The 18,067-nt window shown below is 48.1% G+C and overlaps 1 protein-coding gene across 12 annotated transcripts in view; it reads left to right on the forward strand.

Annotated features, from left to right (window-relative positions):
- AMBRA1 (autophagy and beclin 1 regulator 1) overlaps nt 1–18,067 on the forward strand; it is a 173,004-nt gene that overhangs the window by 144,386 nt on the left and 10,551 nt on the right. For all 12 annotated transcript variants that reach the window (XR_014138574.1, XM_081798173.1, XM_081798172.1 and 9 more), the window contains one exon: nt 12,270–12,409. Coding sequence is in view for 11 of the 12 variants with exons in the window: in XM_081798173.1 (XP_081654299.1) it covers nt 12,270–12,409 (140 nt within the window). In the remaining variant the exon portion in view is untranslated. The remainder of the gene's footprint in view (nt 1–12,269; nt 12,410–18,067) is intronic.

Genomic DNA, 18,067 nt, shown 5'->3' on the forward strand with positions numbered 1-18,067 from the left:
GTTGTAATCATGTTGGAAGATGAGGCCTTTGCATAGCTGCTATGCTCTTAACCGTCTCCTCCATTTTATTAGCAGAAGAAGGTCCTATTGGGACCCTCTCTTGTCTGAAGTGGACCTCTCTTGTATTGCCATAAAAGCCTTCTGGGCATCGTGGGGTTAGTGGCCTTCTGGACTCAACCATACTGGTTTCTGAGTTCCCATGGGGGCTCATTTGCTTTTGCCAAGGGGAATTGAGCATTTGAATGGTTCTCTAATTAGATGGTATTTAAGCTCTGTCTCAAGCTAAGAACCTGTGAATTCCCTTAGCACTTTGTGTTGTGCCATTTATAGTTTTATGCACTTGTTTATGTGTTGTTTTGTGTTTTCTTTAGCTGAGTGGTATGTATGTTTAATCTGCCCAGTTAGGTTCAGTGTAAGCTCCTTAGGGACATATCCCCCAGGGCCCTTCATTTAGTGCGATGCATGTAGATGCTTGATGCCTGGAATGGAAGCATTTGTTTTAAAGAAAAAGCTAGCGACAGGATCCATTATGTAGAAAGTGACAGAAAGTGGGTGGCCTAGCGTGGTGGTCACCAGCCTCTTCCTCCCATCTCCTACAGGGACCCTCTGTCTGACTCTACTGAGTCACTTTCCAAGCACCCTGAATTTCAGAAGGCCCTTTCTTGCCAATGTGCCTTCTACCTGCCCCCCCGCCCCCCAAACCTGACTTCGGCAGCTCTTTCCCTTCTGCGGGACTTTTCTAAATCACTCCCTCCTTGTGCCACCACCCTCCTTGGTTCCCCCGAGCTTGTGTTAACACTCATCACATCAGATTGCACTTAACTTGTTTCCATGTCATTCTCCTCTTTTGGACTGTGAGCTCCTCGAGAGTGTAGACCATATCTGTGCCATGTTTATGAAGTCCAAGTACCTAAGGAGGAACCTGACATTTAGGAGAAGCTGAATGAATGGAAGAGAATCTCAAGAAAAGCGTCCTCCTTAGCATTTCTAGGGGATAACGAGCAGAACCAGTGATAGGTGACAGCATGTTCCACCAAGCCCCTGAAAGGGTAGAAGCAGGCAGTCTGTGCTCTTGACAACATACTGACAGGAAAGTCCCGATTTCTGAATCCGAGGTGACTTTGGAAGGATCTGGTATTAGGTGCTTGGGGGAGAGGACATCATGAAGTTCACAGGCCTGATTTCTTACCTAGATATTTGAGGATGGACATTGAGGTTTAGTTTACATATTATTTTGCTTCTCCTCAGCAGATTTGGATGGTAAAAGTACCTGGTGTCTGCCTTTCACTACCTAGAATCCTGGTCCCAACAGCTGTTCTTCTAAACCCTTCCTGCCTAATTGTGAAATAATTGTTTATAATCATTAAGAGACAGGATCTGATTTCGGCAACACTAATGGACATCTCCAGCCTCTTCCGGAAGCCAGGGCTCCTGCCCAACTCCCGGGTCCAGCCTGCCAGTCCTCCATCCTAGCAAGGTTCCTCCTTCCCATAAGTAGCTAGAAACATCTGGCTGAGGGCAAACAGCTACAGGGCGGAAGCCAAGATGTTGTCACATATGGGGCTGGCAGCTCAGGGAATGCAGTTGGAGGAGTCTGCTGAGGAGGTGTGGTAATCCACTGCTGTCCTGCTAAGGGGCTCAGGGCGGCTAGCCAGCTGCTGTATGCCTCGTGACAAGAGCTATTTCTCAGGCCTCCTAGTGAGGCTTTTTTGATTCTCAGTAGGCACCATCTGCCACTTAGGGAGCTGAAGTAACTAGAAAGCTCCCATTTGGGAAGTGTTCCTCTCACCCAAGAGACAGGATCCAGCCTTCTGAGCAAGGTTTTGCTTACCCTTTTCCACCAAGTCTGACTTTAAACCCCTGCGCTACAGAAAGGTTTCTGGTTTTCCAGGTCTTGGTTGCCCCTTACCTCCAGAGGCACCAAAGCATTCAGCAAATGTCCCTGAATTCAGTCATTGGTGGAAGGGAAGACACCAGCTTTTTTGGATAGCTGTGCTGTACCACCGTTTAAGGCAAGAAGTGCCTTTTTGTCTGAGAACAGGGAGCGAGGGTTTAATGGGACAGTAGAGCATCTCCCTCTGTGCACAGGTAAGTATAGGTGGGTGTGTCCATCTGTAATGTCAAGCTCTGTCTTCAAAGGAATGCTTTTGTGGGTGATGGGCCTGTCCTCAAGCTTCTCTACTCAGAATCCCCCTTCATTTTAGTCTTACCTCTTGGAATTCACTATTCAGAGAGGTGAGCTTGTTGGGCCAACAGACAGTCCCAGGAGAACGTCCTCCAGAGCATTGACTACCTTATTTTAATTCCCACTAAGTGAAATCTCTCCCCAAGAGATGATCTCTTACCCAGTCCCATATGAAAAGTCTTCTGAAAATCAATGGCTAATTGCTGGCTTGCCTTGGTGCATTTATTCTGAGCGGTTCTTCAGACCTCTGGATTAGTGCTTCTCAAACTGTGCTCCTTGGATAACCTGCATTAGAGTACGTGGGGTCCTTGTCAGAAACAGACAGCACTTGAGGCCTAAAGAGCCACATAAGAATGGGGCGGGAGGGGCACAGGTGTTTGTATTTGTAAAACAGGCTTTCCAGGTGATTCTGATATGCACTCGAGTTTGAGAACTGCTGTTTTTAATGACTGCTTTCTTCATTTGAGGTCTCTGCGCTCAGCATCCTCAGCAAGGAAGGGACACAGTCTCAGGTTTACTTGTGGTTTTATGCATGGTGCTCTGATCCTTGGCTAATCTTGTTGTGGGCACGGTGGCCTTTGGGCTCCATTTCCCACCAGACTCTTACTTGGCTTTTTGGCTGACTGTGCTTCACCTCCCATCTCTTCTCAGCTGTTGCTTCCCTCCGGGGCCCTCCCTTGAATAGCCATGTGCTGGATTCTGTTCTTCGCCCATGTTGAGCCATTTTAATTTTTATCCTTGTTTCTAGGATCAGGGTCCTTTTGATATTTCCCTTCTCTGCTTCTGAGGCTAGGCTCAGTCTTCCCAATTTTAGTATGATTGGCAGGTCTGGAAAAATAAGACTGAGCACATGTTTTATCTCCCCTTTCCCTCCGTCCATTCCAGTCTCCTCCAGGCTGGGGATGCCACTCTGCCTCAGGGGCTTATTTTCGGTCTGACTCCCTTGCTCTGGAGCCAGGGAGGGCTTTTTGTTCATTTCTGTTTGGTTTTTTAAGTTAGGCATTTGGAGATTGCTGAACTGAAGTTTTGCTGAATTCTCAAAACACGAAGCTGCCTGTGTGCCCTCCCTGCTTTCATTTTCTAATTGGAAGAAGGCATAATATTGTAACAGAAAACTGCAATTAATTTTCCAAAATAGTGGCAACTTGCACATTATAATAACTTTGGTTGTAACCAAGTGAAAGCATAATAACAAAAATATAAAATTACTAATGACACCAGAAATAGTCCTATACCATACTGCTCTTCCACTTTTGTGTAAGGAATAAGTGCTGTTTTACCTACAGCAAAAGTCAGCAGCTGGGGGTGGGTGGGGGTGGTTCTGGGGCATTTTGAGCTGGAAAGCAAGAATAAGGATTAGTGCTTTCAACACAGGAAGTAAAATGCTGTCTACTCTTCTTCCCAGATGCATAGACCAACCCCCCAACAGGTAGGGGATGTGGGCACATAAGTGGTTCAGTAAGAACTGAAGTGGATAGTACTTTAAGAACCAATGCCGTGAGGCCTTTTCCCATTTCTGATTAAAATTCTTACCTGCCCACAGTTGACTTGAGCTCTTAACTGCCAGCCCATGCCTGCTTGCCTGCGTGCTATAGAATACAGAGATGCTTCAGCTTAAAAAGTGAGAAGCAGTATCTTTATCTTTCGCTCCAGGCCCTTCCCCATCTGAAGGGGTACTTCTGGAGTTCCCTTTTCCAGCATTCCACCTACTGTTATCCTTTGATGGGATACATCACTATGATGCCCATTAATGGATATCTTAGAGTCATCCTGATTATAAAGAAACATCGGTTGTCTTCTTTTTATAGCCATTTTCTGTCATTTTTACAGCCATCTTCACAGAGCCCAGTGATGACTGATTATTATTATAAGTTCATTAAAATGAACCACAGAAAAGGCTTGGTATCCAGAGTGTTCAAATTAGTCACAACTAAATTGTAGCTTAGATCCTGGGGCAGGTTGGGTGTCTAGTGCTGTCAGCACTGACCAGCATTTATGTAACTAACATGTACAGGCTCTTTGGGCCTGTCCTAGCTCCATTCTTCAGTATGTAATCTTCACTGTAGCCTCCTTGCCCTGAATTTAGCCTGTGACATAATCCACTCATCTATACTTCCCTAGATTCTGAAAGTTTGATTTTTAAAAGTGATCTAGAACTCTAGTTCAATCCCAGAGTATCTCCAGAAATCTAAGAGAATGAGCCTTTCTTAATCTTGTCTGGCCTTGGGAGTGGCAAAAACCAAAAATGAAGATATTTTATTTTTGTATCCTGGAAGGGTACTATTTCTTCAAGGGGAGATTGGGATAAAAGAGAGACAGCTTTGTTGTCAGAAATGATTTACTCCTTCCCAAGATTTTGTCCTCATTAATTTTCTTAAAGCTGCCTGTCAGTTGATTAAAAGCTGCTTCCGCTGCAATTATCTTAAAGTTGACTTCTGAGATGTGGTACAAAGCATCTGTCCTCAGAAAGTTCCTTTCTTCAGCACATTGCAGGAAAGGGGGAGGGAGTAGGGGAGAATCAGGGGTGTCTCTGATGCAGTTTGTCAGAGAAGGGAGGGGGCAAGATAAAACATTAAAAATAACAGTAGAGCTACAATTAGTTTAGGTGAATTTTTCCATGACAGATTCCTCTCGGGTAACTGTAATGATTTCTTTTCCCCCATGGCCTCTTAGTAGAGTGCAGTCTATTCTGTGCATTATTCTTTACACTCAGCAAAATTTTATTGAGCTCCTACTATGGGCCAGGTATTTTGTGAGGTTGGGGAATGCCATGCATAAAATGGACCTAGACCCTGCTCTCTTACCACACAACTGGCTTGCTTTTTTTAAAGATTTTATTTATTTATTTGACAGAGCACACAGCAGGGGGAGAGGGGGAGGGTGAGGCAGACTCCCTGCTAAGCAGGGAGCCCCACACGGGGCTCAGTCCCAGGACCCTGGGATCATGACCTGGGCCGAAGGTAGACGCTTAACCGACTGAGCCAGCCAGGCACCCCCACAACTGGCTTCTCGACTGGTCTTTGCAATGCTGTATTCCCAGCCTTCACTGCACGAGGCACACAGGAGACACTCAGCATTTGTTCCAGGAATGTGTGTCCCTTTGATATCTTGTGCTCTGTGTATTCCCCACACATGCATGAACACACACCCCTGCTCACCAGCACCAGTCAGTATGTCTAGCACATGTCTTAGTGATGGTAATTGAATGAAAGTATCAAGGAGATAACCCTTATGAAAATAGGGAGTGTCCTACTCATTTCACAATTGTGCCCAATATCGGTTTCTTGGGGTGCTAGTCCCGGCACTGAGACATGGTGAGAGATTCCCAGTAGATAGTTTCAAAAGCAAAAGGCAAAATGTTTTGTTTTTTTCAAGAATTGGTAGGAGAACCAATTCTTGCATTTGTAGAAGCTGAACATATTTTAATGTATTTTAAGTATAAAATACAAAACATTTTAATGTTTAACCATCCTCAACACTCCTCTTCCAAAAATATGTATCAACTAAAACATGTGGAATGTGTTGGAATATACTGAAAGACTGTTATCCAAGGTGAGTATCTAGAACAACTACTCATTTGGCCATTTCCTTTGAGATTTGTGAAGCCAAGGGAAGGTCAAGAACTTGTGCTGTGCACAGACATGTGGGACTAGGAGGAAGGAATTATTTTAATTTTGGGGGGATTCCAGGAGCAATTAAGTGCCTCGGTATTTCATTTAGCACCAAGGTAGGTCCTTCAGCTGAAGGAACCTCTCTGCTTTGATCCTAATAGCCTGAAATGGCCTTTGGAAAGCATCAAGCCAATTGAAAAATAAAATTCTTGCCCTTTGTCTTTGCGGGATCCCTTTGAGAGGAGTAAGTGAATAAGACAGAGTTTACAGGTCTCAGTAAATCACAGGAGGTTGGCTAGAAATGACTTCAAGGCAGCAGACTGTGTCAATGGCAGCCAAGGGCAACACATTCCAAAAGTTAAGAAAAGGGGGCGCCTGGCTGGCTCAGTAGGTCGAGCGTGTGACTCTTGATCTCGGGGTCTTGAGTTCAAACCCCACGTTGGGCCTAGAGCTTACTTACTTACTTACTTTATTTATTTATTTAATTTTTTTTTTTTAAGATTTTATTTATTTATTTGACAGAAAGAGAGAGAGAGCACAAGCAGGGGGAGTGGCAGGTAGAGGAAGAGGGAGAAGCAGGCTCCCCGCCGAGCAAGGAGCCCGATGTGGGGCTCGATCCCAGGACCCCGGGATCATGACCTGAGCCGAAGGCAGTTGATTAACCAACTGAGCCACCCAGGTGCCCCATACTTTATTTTTTTCAAAGATTTTGTTTATTTGAGAGAGAGAGCAAGCAAGGGAGAGCACAAGCCGGGGGAGGGGCAGAGGAAGAAGGAAAAGCAGGCAGGCTTCCCCGCTGAACAGGGAGCCCCTTGTGAGGCTCGATCCCAGGACCCTGGGATCATGACCCCAGCTAAAGGCAGACGCCCAACTGACTGAGCCACCCAGGCGTCCTAGAGCTTACTTTAAAAAGAAAAAGAGAAGGAGCTCTTGCTCTTCTTTTCTGCTGAGAGAACTTTGGTTTGGACAAGGGTGGTCTAGGCAGATTTATTTCTGCTTCAGCTGAATAAAGGGAAGAGGTAGGTGAGCTGGTATTCTAAATTATATATATTTGCTTAGATTAATATATATATATATAATTATTTATTTTAAGATTTTATTTATTTGAGAGAGAGAGAGAGCGAGCACAAGCAGGCAGAAGGGCAGAGGGAGAGGAAGAAACAGACTCCGCACTGAGCAGGGAACCCCATGCAGGGCTTGATCCCAGGACCCTGGAATCATGACTGAGCCAAAGGCAGACACTTAACTGACTGAGCCAATCAGGAGCCCCTTATTTTTAAATGGTCACTTTAAAATCAACCTCCTACAAGTTCTAAACTCCAAAGTAGAATGTAAAGAAGGCTTAGAGACAGTAAAAGAAATGAAAATTTCTGAAAAACAATCAGATTTTCTTAGAGATGAAGAAACTTCAGTAATTCATTAAGCAAATCTAAGCAAGTCTGCAGCTCGAAAGGAAGAAAAGATGACCACAGTCTCTCCCCCTGCCTGCTCTGGGAAGTGTACATTTCTCAGCCTCTGACAAGATGTGTAGCCATCCATTTCCAATGGAAAGGTCAGCTGTCTCTTAGTATCTCCTTTCCATTGATTTCTCCCTCTTCCCAGAGAGTTGATTTTCCTCTAGTAACCCTCTCTAAAAGCTTAAGGCCTCCCCGATTTCCATCATTACCAATAAGGCATTTTTCCTCTTCACATTTCCTTTCTCCCTCACAGCCCCCTTAGCTTGTGCCTTCTCTTGTGGGCCTTCCAGCCTCAGTTTCCAGTTGTCCCCTCCCACCAGCTTCCATTGTCTTAGTTAAAACAGGGAAGATCTGCTGAGTGCACGTGACCTCTTGCCATCGTGGAGCCATTCCAGTTTTACAGATGATGAGCTTCCCAAACCCAAACAAGATAACCACAAAGTTTTTTCTTTCAGCTTCTTAACTGAGCTGATCTGAACAGTGCCATTTGCTGCTTGGACTAATGGTCTGAGCTTTATTGATATGCAGCCGGAAAGAAAACATCTTGTTGAGGGCAGCAATACTTTTCCTCTAAATTTTAAGAGGGTGGAGAGGAAGGTTTCCTAGTGAGCAACTCTGGTCGCCTCTCATTCTTTTCCTGTCCACCTCTGAACAAGAAACAAGACCTCTTTAGTTTTGATCTGGAAGCTGTTTTCTTTCTTTTTTTAAAGATTTATTTATTTGACAGAGAGAGAGACAGCGAGAGAGGGAACACAAGCAGGGGGAGTGGGAAAGGGAGAAGCAGGCTTCCTGCTGAGCAGGGAGCCCGGATGCGGGGCTCAATCCCAGGACGCTGGGATCATGACCCGAGCTGAAGGCAGACGCTTAAGGACTGAGCCACCCAGACGCCCCTGGAAGCTGTTTTCTTTTGCTCCTACTTGCTCTTAGTTTGAGGGATGGAAGGGCAAGGGGTATGAGAGATGGTCTTGGACCCCAGAAGTGGAAGAATCGTTATCTTCTCCCACTCCCTTGGAACCGTAAAGATCTTGGCGACCTGACTCATTCCCTGGTGACGTGCTGAGACTGCACTGAGTCTCCTTCTAGCATATTGATTCCAGTTCCCTTCATGGATGTTAGACAGAAATGAGAACAGTCTGCTTGGGGAGGGGGGTTGCTGTCAGCATTTGTCATCTACCAGGGAGCAGCTGTAGCCGAGACAGGTGAAACCAGGACTCTGCCAACATGAATCAGCAGTGGGGTTTTCCATCCAGGCCCACAGAGGGTCCCCACATTCGGATAATCCTCCTCCAGTGTCATGGAATTCGGTGGTACAGCTTCATGGGGAAGAAGGGAGAGAGGGATTTTTGGCAGGCCCACCCAGTTTTGTCCTGGATGAGTGTTAAGGAAACCTTTACTTGAGATATATTTGGGGTGCCTTTAAGGGAAGGCCAGAGCCGTCCCTTAACACTGTTTCAGGTCTTCTTTCTTGTCAGTGCAGATGAACCTTGAGTTTACAGAGCCAGGGCTGGTCTCCACTGGCGTCTGGGAGGAGACTGCTCCCTGAGTCACTGGGTTGGAAAGACTGCTGGCCGAAACCCTAAATGGTGTGGGAGTAGCCAGAGCTACCGAACCTCCTGTCCACATTGGGAAACTTCTTGAGCAGATACTCTTCTTGTCGCTAGGACTGACTAATTGTGAGGCATATACCCCCCTCGGTGAGGTGCTTTGAGAGCTCCGGCCAGAGAATAGAGTGGGAACTACATCTCTGGATGGTTCTGAAAATGGGCCAGGTTCTCCTTCCTCTGGGCTCCTTGAGTTTCAGGCATGTGTGAATCAGGAGTATTGGACTGGATGGCCTCTTCAGGACTGTAAAGCAGCGTCCTGCCCATCTGGCATCCTCTGTGCTCTCATTACCCACCCCCCATATGTTTTGCTGTCCTCTCCCTCTTTCCCACCCCTGTATTAGAGTGTGATAAGCAAGCAAGTGCTTATCAGGAGTCCTGGAGGCTGCTGATCCTCACATGGCATTTTCTGGTTTCCTGCCACAAAGCGGGATTTAGTCTTAATACCCAAACATAGGAGGAGATGGGCACTTGGGAGTTGCCCTTTCAACGGTGTTTAAGGACTTGACAGGGGTCAGGGACCAGGGGGGACTGCCATAGTCCGAGGACAAATCGATGCCCCATGACTACTATAGTCATGGAGGTTGTGAATATCTGTGCAGCAAGGTCTGGGGGTCTCAACCTTTAATGACCTCTCCCCTGTCCATCTGACCTTGTCTCACCTGAGCTTGGTCATCCATCATACTGGTCTCTTGAGGGTTTTGTCTCTAAAGTAGGTTCCTGTACTTAGAAGCAAATTGATAGTATTTGCTTATTTTCTCTGCAGCAACTATAAAAGGTAAATATGTGACATGTGAGAGGCTTGTTTGCTTCTTTACTGGTCTGGAACATTTCTAGAAGAGTTCTCTTAGCTTTTCTTTGAGACCTCCATCAAAAAACTCGGCACAACCTTAAAGCATCTATTTTACTAACCTTATTATCCCCCTTCTTGCATGGCTACTTTCTCTGCCCAGCTCCCCGAAGTTATGAATTATCATGACTTTAGGTGAGACTCCTTTGTGAAGCTTTGTAGGGCCGCCACAGGCCAAGACCAAAGCTCCCCTCGCCCAACCCACTGAGATTAATACACATCCCTCCTTAATTAACCCTGGGTGTCCCCTCACTCATGCCACCGACCCTTGAGGCGAAGGAAAATTAAACAGTCAGTGATCCTGGCCACACTGGTTAGATCCCAGCCACTTTGTCCTCTGAGTGTATATGTCAACTCATATTTAACCATCTGACCTGTTGGGGGGACAGAAACCATTGATTTCTGGGAAGGAAAACCTCTGTGAGAAAGGGTAAAGACACCACAGCCCAGCCCCTGATGTGAAGGAAAAGGGTTGATGAGGTGCGCAGAGCAAGGCAGGCGCTGCCATCTTCATGGAGAGTTGGCCATCGAGGCTGGAAGAGAGTAGTAGCGGAGGTTTGTTGGAGGCGCCTCCCTGATTCGTATGTGCAAGGAAGAGACGATCCGAAGGTCAAGCAACCACGTTCTATATGACTAGTTTAGAAATTGATAAACTCCATTGGGCTCTTTTTCAGTAGTCTCCTCAGTTACACAAAAGATTCTTGCTCATTCTTACATTTGGAGTTACAGAAAGGGAGGGCAGGGGAGGTTCTTAAAGCGGCAGCCGTGGGGCAGTCAGCCTTATGCCTCAAAAGAGAGCCAGTTCCTTATCTGTAAGAGACCCATCCAACTTCCGGACCGGCGCAGGGCCGTTCTGGCACGTGCCACCGGCTGCCCAGGCACATTTCTCAGCACCACAAAGCCTGGGAAATCGTCACAACAGGCTTCTCCGTGTAGGTGTCAGGATGTTGAGAACTCGTGCTGCTTGCTCTCCGCTCCATTCTAGAGCCCGTCCCGGGGAAGGCCTTTCAGGTAGATGCCCAAGGCACATGAACAAGCGTTCCCGCATCCAGGGCTTATCACTTCATTTGTGTACGTGCAGTGGACCCTTAGCCAGTTTTTATGTCCTTTCTTTCCTTTTTTTTTTGAATTTTAAATCTCTCATCCAGATAATCTGAAAAGTAATAATTATTGTACCACCCTAAATTCATTTTTGAATATTACTTTCTAAACCACATCTCGTTTGGTCTCCCATTTTTTTCCCTCCATCAGGGGGCAGGGAAAGGCAGATGTAGTTCATCCCCGTTTTATAGATTAAAGCCTGAAGAGGCTAAAAGGGAAAACATTGACTAAAACCCCAGTTTATAGATTCTTCGCTTTATCCTTTTCATAGACCCTAACGACCTTTTTTGAAGCCCCAGATGCAGATTCCTGGTAATAATAGCAACAGCTATTAAGCAGTGAGCTTGCACTGTGCCAGGCGTTTTCTACACATGTCTTTTCATCTCTCCAGTCATTTGGCTGTTGGTGCTGTCTCTCTCTCTCTCTCTTTTTTTAAAGTAGGCTCCCTGCCCAGCGTGGAGCCCCATGTGGGGCTTGAACTCATGACCTTGAGCTGAGATCAAGTCAGATGCTTAACTGACTGAGCCACGCAGGCACCCCAAGTGCGGTCTCTTTTTAAACTGAGATCTGGAGATGTCACTATCCTAGAGAAGTGGTGTCAGGACTCCAACCCAGGGCTTTCTGACTCGAAAGAAAGTCTTCATCCTTCATTCTCCCACTGCCCTGCCCCTGTCTCTGACTAAAGTTGCTGTGGAATATGGTGCAGCTCAGTGGCCAGAGAGATCGGAGGTTTTCTTTCACCTCCGGTCCAAACCCTAGCCACAGCTAAGCTGCCTCCTGAGAAAATAGTAGCTTTGGAAACAAGCAGACTATTGAAGGGGACTCTCTCCCTTGGAGAAATGGAAACAATCTATTTAATGGCGATTTATATAAGCTAGAAAGAAATCACGTACCTGGTTCAAGATCCCCCTCTCCCCTGCTTCCTACATCTTAGTGCACCTTTTAGGTTTCCTTAACAATAGCAGTTTTAACATTGCTTTTAATTAGATGAATTAAGAATGTTCTCTGGTGTTTTCACCCCCTCCCGCCCCCCTATCACCTTCAGTTCCCCATTGCTGTGAGAGCTGTGATTGCCATGGTAACGGGACTCCCAGTTGAGCTTGACTCTCACTGGTCTTTCTGGTCAGGGGAAAGTTAGGGGCAGGCCTTCCTGGTGAACAGAGTTCTGACTGCCTTTCCAGGGGGCTGCCTTAAAGCCATGAAAAGAGCTAAAAGGCTGTAAGGAGAGCACAAGCAAGCTTCCTGCAGAAAAGCCCAAGTGTGCCCTAGTCTTGCTCGAGAGAGTTCTAGCCTTCCTCCTAAAGTAAGAGGGCCCCAGCATCCCAAGTTTGCCAGTATGTGTAAGAGGCCTTCTTTCCTCCCTGTGGTTAACTTGCTTCCGGCCATAGAAGGGACTTTGTTATTCTTGGTAACAAATTTTTCTCCTCGAATTCTCTTTTCTTCCCTCTTTTCTCCCCCACCCAGAGAGTTTTCAACGTCCTTTACCCCATGCCTGCCGACCAGCGGAGACATGTCAGCATCAACTCTGCCCGTTGGCTGCCCGAGCCAGGGCTTGGCCTGGCCTATGGTACCAACAAAGGAGACCTGGTGATCTGCCGACCAGAGTGAGTGGCCTAGGGTGGGCGGCAGCGTGGGCGGGAGGGGGTCATCCAGGCCGAGGACGGGAGTAATCGGCATCATCTGTGGGTCTGGCCGTGAGGTGGGATCTTGTAGATGGGAAATAGAAATTCTGCTAGAGCCTGCCTCATTCTCTGCATCACTCCATAAAGGGTACTTTTCACTTAGGGTTGCTAGGGTTAGCTCTCTGTCCCAGAAATCTTCAAAAGACTGGTTTAGTTATTATGTCTTCTTAAATCTAAGGCAGTATTTTTTTCCTTTGTTTTCTCTTGTTCTCTGGTTACCTATTGATAGTAAAGTTTCCCTGCAGGCAAAAGCATAGATACCAAAGATTCTTTTCTAAACGTCTTTTGAAAAATTCAACAGGTGGTCTTAGGTTTGTGTAAATGCCACAGACATAACTTAAGAAATAAAATTGGAAATAGAGTATTGTTAAAGTCCTTAATTTGTCAGGCCACTGATGTCTAGCAGCCTGGCTCTGTGTCCTGCCTGTTTTCCTTTCTGCTTGCGCTTCGTAACAGTGAAGGCAAATTGAAAAGTTCCATTTAGAATCAAAATGCTTGTTATCTGGTCTTGAAGTAGGGGATAGGAGGGGACACTTCTGTCCTGGGTCCTGATGACACCCCTTCCCCTTCCCCTGGTGTTGTGGAGGATAGAGGTCTCTTCTTTCACTTGAGACCCTGGGAGTCAGCCAGGTCTGTCATCAATTTCCAGACCCAGCCAGGTGGGGCACGTGAAGCTCTGTGCTTCAGTGCAGATCAGGCTGATTGCTGCGTGGGCCGCCGCAGGGTTCCAGCCGACTAAATGCCACTTCTGCCTCCACGCCGTCCTAATGCTGTCCTTCACTTGGCGCAGAGTCTTCTCCAGGGGTGTTCTGTGGATCACAGAGCATGGCGTGACTGCTCTGGTAGGGTCTCTGGCTATTGGAAGTGTCTGCGTTGCCTTTTGATAGGGCCTTTGGTGATTTTTCCTAGGGTGTGTATTTGGGTCAGTTCTTGTGCCTGGTAGGTGACTGGTGACTGAGCCCTTGTCAGCTGAGCTAGGTCAGTGGCTCAGGAGAAAGGAAACCCAATTCTAAGGGCAGCTCTTTCATTCTATCCTGCATTTTTGGAGCCCCTCCCAAAGAGAGGCTGCCGTCTGCGACCACGGTTCTGCCAGCTGCACTCTCCTCAGGTTCTGTGTCCAGAGGGCCCCCCTCACTAGCTGCTCGTGCCTTTCCAGAACCAAACCGGCCTCCTTGACGACTGTGCCGCTGTTAGTCCTGGCGCTGGGTCTGTCCTTTTCTGCCCTCCTTCTGGCCTGACCATAGTCCTGGGATCAATCTGCTCTGAGCTCTTTCTTTTTCCCCAAAGCACATGAGACTGATTATCTTATCTCACCCTCTTAGGAGTTCATAAGAGGACTCTGATAGGCATCTTTTCCAAAACTGGCACAGAATTTTGGACCATAATTTTATTCTTAACCAACACTGTAGTTACAGGCCTTTCTTTCCCTGTTTCTCCAAGACATCCTTCCTCAACATTGTCTTGTCTGTAGCTCCAGCCACTAAACCTTTGTCCCAGCCAGACTCCCATCCCCTTCCCTTGTAAAATTGACCTGCTCCCACAGAGGCAGAATCTCTACCTCCAGTTCGTCGTGGTCCCTCAAAGGCTTTTATGTCTGAAACCCCGGCCTCCGCACTTGGTGTGAGTCACAGACACCTCAGCCAAACATGAAGCTGGCTTTGGCCTCTCTTCTCTCTTGTCTCCCCATATGTCGTCTGCGACATCCAGCGTCAGCAGGCTGGAGCCATCCTGGACTGCCTGGGGAGCGTAGCCGCAGGAACTCAGGCCTCTTCCCCGATCAAGGGGGCACTAGCAGTCGACACCACCAACAGTGGCCCACCACAGACCAAGTTGTGTTGGCCCGAGGGAGAGCTAGCTTGGCCTGCCTGTGTGGGGTTGCTGTTTCTCCTGAATTCTTGGGTCATTCTGGCAAATGCCCCAAATCTTAGGGCTGCATATTTGAGGGAACCATGTAAATTAAGACAGACATGACTTTGTCCTAAGTTGTTCACAGCTTCTCCGCTTCTCAGTCCCCTTCGTATCTGTGGGATTTGGCTTCAGGCAGGGAAGATGGAGCAGTATTCAGGTAAAGACGGGAAGACTCAGCCCAGGCCTCCCAGCAGATAGATCAGTGACAGAATTAGGCTTCCTGACTTTCTAGTTCCGAGCTCTTTCCTACAGCTGGTTTTTTAACCTTTTTTCTATCATGAATAACTTTAAAATTCTGATGGGGGCACCTGGGTGGCTCAGTCGTTAAGCGTCTGCCTTCGGCTCAGGTCATGATCCCAGGGTCCTGGGATTGAGCCCCATCTCAGGCTCCCTGCTCCGCGGGGAAGCCTGCTTCTCCCTCTCCCACTCCCCCTGCTTGTGTTCCCTCTCTCGCTGTGTCAAATAAATAAAATCTTTAAAAAATAAATAAATAAATAAAATTCTGATGGAAACCATGTACGCTCTTCCACAGAAAAATATACCACAAGAACACCCATGTAATTTCATTGCTCTCTTAAGACCTCAGGTAAAACATGCAGCTCTAGATCACGTTGAGGCATTGAAGCGGGTCAGGTGATTGACACGGAGGGAAATGAGAGAGGAGAAGCGAGAATGTTCACATCTTTTGAACAGTCTGTGGTTGGTCTCTGGCCTAGAACAAGGAGAACAAACGAACAGGACAGTAGGAGCTCAGCGTTGTTGTCTCTCCGGTAGATAGGCAGCTGGCCTGAGGCTCACCGCCCTTCCCCTGGTGACAGAGCTCTGACACAGCTGTTCCCGAGGGCACAGCAGCCGGCTGGCCGGGGTTACAGCCCTCCCCCCGGAACAGGTGGTTGTCTGCCTTCGTCCGCCGACACCGGCAGCTGCGCCCCGCTTCCTGCTCTCTGTCTGCCTCTTGATTTCTCCTCCATTGTCTTAGCCTCTGCACTCTCTCCAAGCACAGACAGAGGTCACAAGCCCCTTGGGCATCTTTTGGTGGTACTGAAACCCCACTGATAGTAGAAGAAGGGCCTCAGGAAATACTCCCATCGCTCTAGGGAACCACATTCTGATGACAGGCGAGGAGACGAACACTAGCCCTGTAGCCCCTGTGCAAAGCCATTAGGGTGGCTGGTAGCCCGGTCACCCCACCCTTCCTAGCAGTGAGGCCCTCCCTTCTCCTTTGCTTTGCTCCACCCCCCCCTCCCCGCCCCGCCACTCCTCCCAAGCTGTTGCTGTGCCTCTGGCTGACTGCCAGGCCAGCCAACACCCCCACCAATAACCATAGTGGGTGTGAAGTACCAGATTGATGTGAGGGGGTGCTTGCTCACTTCCGGCTTCATAGATCAGCCCTACAAATGGGGGGGAGGTGTTGCTGGGAAGACCACTGCTTCTCAGAGTCAGCTCTGAAGACAGAATTGAGGGACTCATGCTAGAAGAAACTAGGCCAGGACTGTGGGGCATCTGGCCCCCTGGCTGAGTGTGGCACCCCTGACAAGGCCCCAGCTCTGTCCCTTAAGAGGAAGCTACCGCTGTAAACAGTGATTGCAATCAAGCATCAGTGACCAAGGAAGAGAAAGGCACACCCCTCAATCAAAAGAGGAGCCACAGAGACTTCATCTTTCCGGCTGTCCCACAAGAGCCAGGTGCCAACTCTTTCCCACATTGCAGGGATAGCGGGGATAAATGCCCGTCCTTCTTTCCAAATAGCATGTAAGTGATAGATGAAAGAAGAATGTTCTCAAAGGAAATATTCCCTAGAAGTGGAGAAGTTCAGGGGTGCCTGCCTGGCTGAGTCGGTGGAGCGTGCAGCTCTTGATCTCAGGGCTGTGAATTCGAGCCCCATGTTGGGTGTAGAGATTCCTTAAAATCTTAAAAAAAAAAAAAATTGAGAAGATCGGAGCCATAATCTGCATGAGAGCGTGGTCACCACTGAGGAAGCTAGGACAGCTCCTAGCTATGTTCAGGCAGCCCCAGAAGGTCCCAGGTGTGAGGGAGTCACTGAGCCCAGCCCAGAAGCACAGCTTACAGATGGTGCTGAAGGAAGCCTAGGGTGAAGTGGAAGTAAGTCCCTCTGAAAAGGCTGACCCTGCTCGGCCTTCCCGTGCTTCCTCAGCCCTTTGTGTGTTTGCCTGGCTATCAGGAAGAACCCGGAGCCAACAGTGACTCATTGATCCTTACTAAGACCCAAGGAGAAAAGAGATAGTTGGGAGCATTCTTCAGCTTGTAGACAGAAATCAGTGATACCGGGTATTGAAGGCTAAGAGTTTTAGTCGCCAGACAGGGTGTCTTCAGTTCTGATCCTTGGTCCAGTACCTGGAATTTTAACCAAACTTTAAACACGAGCTTGTTGTAGTCAAGCTGCTCTGACCACAGAAAGTAGAACAGGTCCGGGCTCCAGTAGACCTGTTGGTGGGGGGCAGAAAGGATGGGGGTGGGCAGGAGAAGCACATCTGCCAGACTCCGTTGTCTCGTGCTGCTTGGCCGTCGACCTCATCACTGAATGTCCTGAATCCGCAGCTCTGAGCTGACACTGCATGCTGCCAGATGGAAAGTGTTTGAGGGGACCCTTTGATCGTCAGCATCATGCTGACAGTCCCAGCCCAGAGAGTGGGCCTTCAGGTGGCCTGTCTTCTGAGACTGGAAGGAAGGTTCCTGGTCGTGCAGCGCATGGCTCAGCATAGGTCTAGTGTGGACAGTTTGTTGTCGCTAACCGGCCCTGGCTAGCAGGAATTACAGAGGAAGGATTTGGCAGGGCCCCAGATGGTACTGCCACCTGTCAATAAATCTTGACAAGTTTGTAAATCAGAGGCTCCCTGGCAGCTGGCTTCACATGGGGCCTCATGCAGCCAGGATTTGCTCAGCAAACTGCAATGATGGCTTTGTTTTTGGAGGCCTCTGCTCTTGACCTCTGGCCCTTTGCCTCTTCCGTCGTGAAAGGTCCTCTCCTATCTCCCCTGCCCTGCAGTGCCCCTGCTCTTCTCAGACAACACCCACAAAAATAGCTGAATGCTCTGAAGAGGAAGGAGCTGTTCCTTTTTAAAGGGATGGTCTGAAGAAGATCACACCAAATCCGCAGCCCTGCGGGCCCCCGGGGGTAGCCAGGAGCGGTTAGACCAGACAGGGAAGGAAGAGCACCTGTGCTTGGCTGTGGCTCTTTCCCTCCAAAGACGCTCGCGTGCCCTCAGGTGAAGTCCAGTCCCCAGAATCTTCATGACCCTCGAGAGACAGATGAGGGGTTCCAGCCTAGGCCTGTTCCCCTTCACCTGCAGTAGCACAGCCTCCTGACACGTGGTCCCTTGTCAGCCAGGCCCTGTCCGGTGCCCATCCTGGCTAATCCTGACTTCACTCCGCCCCGCGCCCCCCAGCTGGCCTTTCCCTCATGACCCACTGGCTTTGATTTCTCTGCTTTTTGTTGAAGAAGTTCTGCCATTAAAGGAAGATGGCTGAGGCCTCTAGATTAAAAAGTTGGCTTTTGTCGGAGCTTGTCTTAGCTTGGGCAGCCGTTACAGAACACCACAGACTGGGGGATCTTTTTATTTTTTTTTTATTTTTTAAAGATTTTATTTATTTATTTGAGAGAGAGAGAATGAGAGACAGAGAGCAGGAGAGGGAGGAGGGTCAGAGGGAGAA

This window comes from Leptonychotes weddellii, chromosome 11, assembly GCF_054177405.1.
Source record: "Leptonychotes weddellii isolate Sample4059 chromosome 11, ASM5417740v2, whole genome shotgun sequence".
NCBI classification, from domain to species: domain Eukaryota; kingdom Metazoa; phylum Chordata; class Mammalia; order Carnivora; family Phocidae; genus Leptonychotes; species Leptonychotes weddellii.